This window comes from Rutilus rutilus (genome assembly GCF_951802725.1).
Source record: "Rutilus rutilus genome assembly, chromosome: 9".
NCBI classification, from domain to species: Eukaryota; Metazoa; Chordata; class Actinopteri; order Cypriniformes; family Leuciscidae; genus Rutilus; species Rutilus rutilus.
In genome coordinates this window covers 26223537-26230665 of record NC_140223.1, presented here as the reverse complement: position 1 = coordinate 26230665, position 7129 = coordinate 26223537, and the positions used below count along the sequence as shown (strand labels likewise).

Below are 7129 nucleotides of genomic sequence, written 5' to 3'. Positions count from 1 at the left end.
AGTCCCCTACAATTGTTTAAAAGCAACAACAAGCATTTTGGATTTCTAGAAAAAAAGCACCATTATAACAAAAAAGACTCCCTCTTTCTCTGTTACACTCTATTCTTTTACAAGCAGTCACATGGTAATCTACTCTTCTTTTACCCCCTCTACAGAAACGTTTGCAGAAAAATAGGTCTGCATATCTATCAAGGGCTAGATAACCAAGTATAAAAATGTATCAAAATCATTGCATTAGATACAAAATAAATCCACTGGCATTTATGAGCGAACAAACACAAATTAATTTTTTTTACATTTTAAACTATACTGTTCAAAATGTGTTTGGACACTTTGTGGTTGTCAAACTTTAGTACAACTACCCCTGTGTAAAAATTACCTTACCTAACTATACTAAAAATATATAGTTGGGTCCGAGAGCCTGTAAACATCTATGTGCGGATGTCATTTGGTCTGATATTTTATCTGACGCAATAAAATGCGAAAGTTTGGTTGAAGTGTACAAAAGTGTTTTGGGGCCACTGACCTGCAGTTCAGTATCAGTCTAGCCAAAGTATGGGAAAGAAAACTGCACTGCAGATTTTTTTTCCAGTCTGTCACCATCCCAGCTCAGCATTACTGACATCAATGGAATGGGGGGGAAGAGTCCCAGTCGCTCTGGATTTATGAGGCAGGACTGGAATTTAGGGACGCATGTGACACACAGCAGGCAAATCCTATAAATCCCCATCCAGTTGGGCTATTTCTGATGCCTGCAAAGGGGGATGCATCACAGATAAAGGGTCATTTCTAATCTGATAACAGATAGAGCGGCCCAAGGTCTTGTAATGTACAATGCATTCCACTCTCACCTTAATGTTACCGAACCAAAGAAGAATGTGGTGGTGCAAGGCTCCAAGTACTCATGCTTTTTAAAGGGATGAGTTAAAGGGATAGTTCACTTAAAAATACCAATTCTGTCATTTACTCACCATCATGTCGTTCCAAACCTGTATGACTTTCTTTCTGCCATGAAACACAAAAGGAGATATTATGAAAGACCATGCAATTATAAAAGCTCTCCATATAACTACTGTTCATTATAAGTTTTCTAAAGCCATAAAATAAGTAATGCACCAATATAAAAATTCTGGCCCAAAACCAATAAATGGTCGATTTTGAAATTCTTTACCATTGTATAAATAATAAATAAAATAAAATCAATTTAGACATCACATTATAATGAAGCCGTATCTAAAGTGGATATTAATTTTGAGATTTGTTGAAGATTATATTTAACGGTGTTATTAAATTATTAGTGTTTATAAAAATTAACTTTAAGTAAGCATAATATAATGGTAATATAATGTAAAAGAATAAAGGAAAAGAGCATGCACAAATAACTATCTCGGCGGTTCATTTATATGGTACAGATACATTGCGCATCACTACATGCAATGGCTTTGTGTGAGACTGAAATTTAAGTCATTATTCAGTAAAAAAAAAAAACATGAACATGAGTAAGTGACAGATTTTTCATTGTTAGGCAAGCTTTCCCGATACCATGATAGTACAAGGAAAAATTACCTGAAAATGACTGGGCAGACATTAAAGTCTCAGTGTGTGCAAGTATTACAACATGTGACAATTTAGAATAAACATCGAAAGCCCTTTTATTGCAAATTCACATTCTAAATAAAACCAACAACTTGAATCATCCTTCAGTGTGATCATTGAAAAACAATTTTTATATTAAGTTTATGTTTCTAAGTGATAGTAAACAACCAGAAGTAAATAACAAGAAAGTAAACAACTAAAGTGCATGTTGGTTTTGACCAACTCTGGGCACATAAAAATGACAGTTCACAACTATTGTTCTTTTCCCACCCAATGATTTATATAATACATTTATGGTCTATTTTTCTGTTTTTGCTGTTTGAGCATCTTTCTTCGTTTTAGGATCATGTCATGAAGTTTTTCGAGTCCTTCTTTGAGACCATCACCAATGATGGCGCAGGTGGGCTGCAGGTGCCATGGCGTAGAGGGTCCCAGTTCTTTGAGCGTCAGCATGGTCTCTATCTGGGACGGTGACAGAGCCTGTCTCAAGTCCTGCTTGTTTGCAATAATCAGCACAGGCACTCCTTGATTTTCAGAGGAGCGGGCGATTTTGTAAAGCTCCGTCTTAGCCTCTTCCATCCTCTCCGAGTCCAGAGAGTCCACAACAAACATGATGCCATCCGCGCATCGTGTATAGGACTTCCAGAGAGGGCGCAGTTTCTCATGGCCGCCGACGTCCCAAAAGTGAAACGTCACTGTCCGTGAGTCCCCGACAGCTAATCGGACTTTCTCCGCATTGAAACCTTTGGTGGGGACGGTGTTGACGAACTCATTGAACTGCAGACGGTACAGCACTGTTGTTTTGCCAGCTGAGTCCAGACCCAGAATAGAGATGTGAAGAGAATTACAGAACGGAAGACTGGAAAGAAAGTTGGGTTGCTCTGATATTCCGTTCCCCATTTCCCTCAGGAGTGTGAGAACAACAGGAGTTTAGGATGATGTTCCATAGGTCCAAAATCCCAGTTGCACATCCAATGCGTGCCTAAAAGGTCATACATAGGCACATGGTGGTTTTTAAATGGTGATTGAATGATCGAATACAATTTGGATAATGACAATTATTTGTGTGGATCTGTTTTAAATACGGTCCCACTTTATCTTTACATGTCAAACAAAGTGAGACTTTCAGGTAAAGTGGTTTACTTAAAAAAAAAAAAAATTCTGATGCATGATCCTAAATCATTGTACTGTTATGAGCCTTCATAGACCATATCAAACAATGGTTTCAACATAGTTGGCCCAAACAGATCTAAATTAAGACTGGACTACCAGCTGGTAAGGGTTAAACTAACATGGTAGACCTTGCTCAAGCTGGTTAGTGCTGGTAAACCGCTTTACGCAACTAAATAACCCGTATTAATGTTCCAAACACCACCGTGACCACCTTAAAGGGATAGTTATTACTTACTCACCCTCAAATAGTTCCAAACCTGTATGAGTTTCTTCTATTTAACAAAAAAGAAGATATTTTGAAGAATGTTGGTCACCAGTCAGTTGACGGTAGCCATTGACTTCCATAGTAGGAAAAAAAAAAGTCAATGGATGGTTACCAACATTCTTCAAAATATCTTCTTTTTTGTTCAACAGAAGAAAGAAACTCATACAGTGTTGTAACTATTTGAGGGTGAGTAAAAGTGATGACAATTTTTTTTATTTTTGGGTGAACTAACTTCCTTTAGGCTAATATGACATGGCTTTTCGTAGAAATGCAGTTCACTTTTCATTGACTTCTGTCCCACATTATCTGACAGAAAAGGTTAAAAGCAGTGCCTAAATATGTACATTAAAATTACATGAAATGTTATATTTATATATTTACAGTACATTTAGGATAGTACAGTGTCAAACTCAAAGTCTAGGCTATATAAAAATACATATCAATACTGCATTACGACAAAATTCTCGCACATTTCAAACATAGTACTTCGTCATACAGTAGTTTAACGTTAACGTTAGTATAAATTTCATTTTGTACTTGAGCATTTCATTAATGTAAAAATAATATTAATATGAACATGGGTGTGTTGTAAACCCACAAGATCTCAGTACGCAATGTAATTAACTTAACTCATGACGCAATATTGTTTCCTAGAAACTGATAAATAGGGTGGTCCAACAATGAATAAGAGCGTGATAAGAGAGTTCTGCTGAGCACGTAGCCTAGTTTCTTTGGAAGTCACTCCACCTGTCGAGTCGAAACTTTTCTCAATGCAACTAAAGCCCACGCAGACGTCGCATTTATCCATCCTAAACAGTGATTACATCCGTATTATATTCTGCAAATATTACCTCAATCGAAGTGACAGCAGCTTTGGAGAAAATGTGTGGATGTTTAAAGCGCGTGAACCGCAGCTCGCGCCTGGGGCCAGTATAATGAATTAATCATGACGCGCAGACAAAATGAGCTTTTATAGAAAATAAAGATGAGTCTGTATCCATCGTCTTTAGTTAAAAGTTTTAAAATTAAACTCACAGTCGCACATTCAACTTACCGTTCAGACTTCATACTTCATTGATTAACGCCCTAGTAGTAGCTCTGCTCTGCGTGCTGCTGACTGACTGAACGCAGCGCGCGCTTGCACTCACGCGCACACGCAGCAGCTCATTTGTTTACCTTTAAAATGATTGGTCAACGCAAACGGAGGTCATGCGTTCATAATGAATACAAAGAGAAAAATGAGAAAGCTGCAACTATTAAGTGTTTATAGTTTAATTTTCTAATACTATAAAAACTTTTTTAACATCTCGTTTGTAACATTTTATCTTTATTCATATTAATGCAGTGCTTACATTTATTTTGTTATAATAAATGTACATTTGCAATATATATATATATTTTACAGTTTATCAAAAAAAGAACATAATTAACGTGAGTGAATAAACAGTAGACAAAACAGCAACCTTCCTTCTTTTTCTTGAAACAGATTCATTTCCTCCAAGAGTTGGTCAACTTTTCTTCAATTCGGTCCATTAAGGCACTATATACACCTCTTCTGCGTCGATATCTCTGTAACACAGAGAGTAAAATGTTTCCAAAAAAAGTTCATAAATCTGTTAGGCTAATTGGTAGAAGATATGGGTGTTTTCTACATGCTCACTGTATAAGATGCAGATTTTGGAGGCCATGGCATCTTTGGTAGTATGAGCCTTGGGTCCCATTTAAGCTCTGCCGGTTTGAAAGTGTCCATTTTGTCTCTGTGAGAAGGGTTCAGGTCAGGATAGCTGCCAGTGACTGTTGAGACATTGAAATAAAATGCAATTCTTATCAGTAATAGCCTACATGTTGGGTTACTGGGTGGTTTCAAAGACCTTTGTTCTATACAGTGGTTTTTATTGCATAAGTACAAGATTGCTTGTTCAAATACAAGGGCAATAATATGCAACACAATTTAAACCAACCCAATGTTCAGTGTTGGAAAAACAAACAAAAAAACATTCATATTTCTCTCTGTTTTCAGTCATGATGTCTTAATGAAAATAATACACCTGCTTTTAGGCATTGAGACTTTAAGAACAAGCAGTCTGGATCCTTTTCTATAGAAGTCACCATGTCGGGCATTCCCTCAGCACACTGCAATTGGATAAGGAGTGTTTAAATGTATTATAAAGACTGTCATCTAGTGTTGATACAGTGCAGTGCAGATAATGGTGGCAATCATCTTTTTATGTAAAAAACTTACAGGTCTGAAGTTGTGAGGTTTTGGATCTTTGTAAGGCCCGACAGGATTCGTCCCTGCTCTCACAAACAGCAGTTTTGTCTCTAGTGAGTCTGGTGGTTTGTAGAATGTGATAAATGATTGTTCTTTGTGTCGAGATAATGTTGAAGTACCATCCTTAATCTTTTCCAAAACGAAAGATTTTTGTTCCACACTATCATTTGATTTAACCAGGTGAATGTTTTTGCTCTTGATCCGTGGCAAACCCACAGACCTGTAGAGTTTTGGGGTGAAGTCAGGAGCTTTCATGTTCCATGGATCAAGGGGAACTGGGTGTGGCGGGACGAGTCCACAACTCCGGCTTGAGATCAAGTTTTGACTCACAGAAAACAGCAGCTTTCTTCTGAGGTCAACAGACGTGGTAGTATCCAAAGGCTCAGGAAGATTCATTGTGAATCAGCCACATCCTTATGTTCATAGCAATGATCTGAGACCAAACATGTACTTTATAATGAATAAAACGGTTACTTTTTTTTAGTGCACCAACAATTTCATGAATTTCATTGAATCTTATCAGATAAATGCCAGTATATATGCAAAACCAGGAGAAAGATGATGACTTGGGTGATAGAAATGTAATTATATAGGCTACTGTATAAAAAAAAAGCCAAAATCTTTGTTACTGTAATAATAATAATGTTAATAAGACATTAAATAATGTAAAAACAAAACTAAGTTTAACTAAATAAATGCAAAAGTAAATAAATTAATGCGCGGATGAACAGATAGATAGATAGACAGACAGACAGATAAATACATATTCATACATGGGAGCAAGAACTATTTCTATCAACCTGACATTTTAAAGGAAATAAAAAATCAAGGTCAACTTACAGCAGAGTGGCTGTCATTCAGCCATGACTAAGTAGACAGTGAAGAGTTCGAATTGCTGTGCTTGATCAAAAAAATTAAGCCAGCTCAGCATGGAGCATTGGATACAACAAAAAGAGGTTGCCAGGCAGCAAGAGTTTCAAGTTCTCATTCAGAGACTGCATGTGGACAGAGCACAGAGGGGACATTGTTGAGGAAACAAAGAAACGCCTTAGCAACCATCAAACTATTAATTAAAGCCACTTTGAGTATGATAGACTTTGTGAAACATATTATTGCTATGAGTTATATCTTCAGTTATGAATTAATTCATAAATGATAATTAATTCAATAATAATGTGTATATGGTGGAACTTTTTTTTTTTTAGGTTTATATTTATTCTTTACATTTTTTTAGCAATTGCAATAAATAGCAAATGTTCATATTTGATCTCTTTCATGTTGATTTGGGCTTTTTGACCTAAATGACTCCAATTTCATTGGTGTTAAATGTTTTGGACGTTGCTTTTGTGTTTTGCAGTAAGTTGAATCAAAAGTTCAAATTGTACTTTCAAACTAAAACCAGCAGAGGGTAGCAGTCAACTCATTTAAAGCTAGAGGAGAGGTTGATGGGTAATAGATGAAGAAAACAGAGGACGCTAAGATATTGTAAATACATAAGAGCATATCAAATTTTTATTAACAGACCAACCACAAGAAAAAGGATTCTAAAAGATTAAGTGCTTAAAAGTCTTCAGTAAACCGTGCCATTAGAGTGGAAGGGTATTGACTTGACCTTGACTATAATTTCTACTCCATATGAACTTTACATGAACGTTTCAGGCCAGAAAAAAAAAAGGTATACAGAGCTTGAATCAGTGGGTCAAAGGGCACAGATGGGTTTTACAAGGGTTATGTTTTTTAAGAGCAGAAGCTCCTTACACAAACTGTCTATTGCACATAGAACAAGTCATATGTCCAGCTGGTAGGACAGCTATAGGTTGGTC

At 36.5% G+C, this 7129-nt stretch overlaps 2 protein-coding genes across 3 annotated transcripts; both read right to left on the bottom strand.

The window, feature by feature from the left end:
* Positions 1-1627: 1627 nt before the first annotated feature.
* arl4aa (ADP-ribosylation factor-like 4aa) lies at positions 1628-4188 on the bottom strand. 2 transcript variants are annotated; one of them, XM_084419341.1, is made up of 2 exons: positions 4089-4188; positions 1628-2578 (listed from the first exon to the last, which is right to left on the bottom strand). In XM_084419341.1, exon 2 carries the CDS (start codon positions 2494-2496, stop codon positions 1888-1890), a length of 609 nt encoding a protein of 202 aa, XP_084275467.1. In that variant the 5' UTR covers positions 2497-2578; positions 4089-4188; the 3' UTR covers positions 1628-1887. The 2 variants fall into 2 exon arrangements, with proteins under 2 accessions (XP_084275467.1, XP_084275468.1); XM_084419342.1 differs by having other exon boundaries at positions 4078-4180.
* Positions 4189-4358: 170 nt separating this feature from the next.
* On the bottom strand, positions 4359-6338 carry cUnh7orf78 (chromosome Un C7orf78 homolog). Its single transcript, XM_084418019.1, has 5 exons — positions 6147-6338; positions 5277-5739; positions 5083-5167; positions 4695-4828; positions 4359-4603 (listed from the first exon to the last, which is right to left on the bottom strand). Exons 2-5 carry the CDS (start codon positions 5700-5702, stop codon positions 4523-4525), a joined length of 726 nt encoding a protein of 241 aa, XP_084274145.1. The 5' UTR covers positions 5703-5739; positions 6147-6338; the 3' UTR covers positions 4359-4522.
* Between the last annotated feature and the right edge of the window lie 791 nt (positions 6339-7129).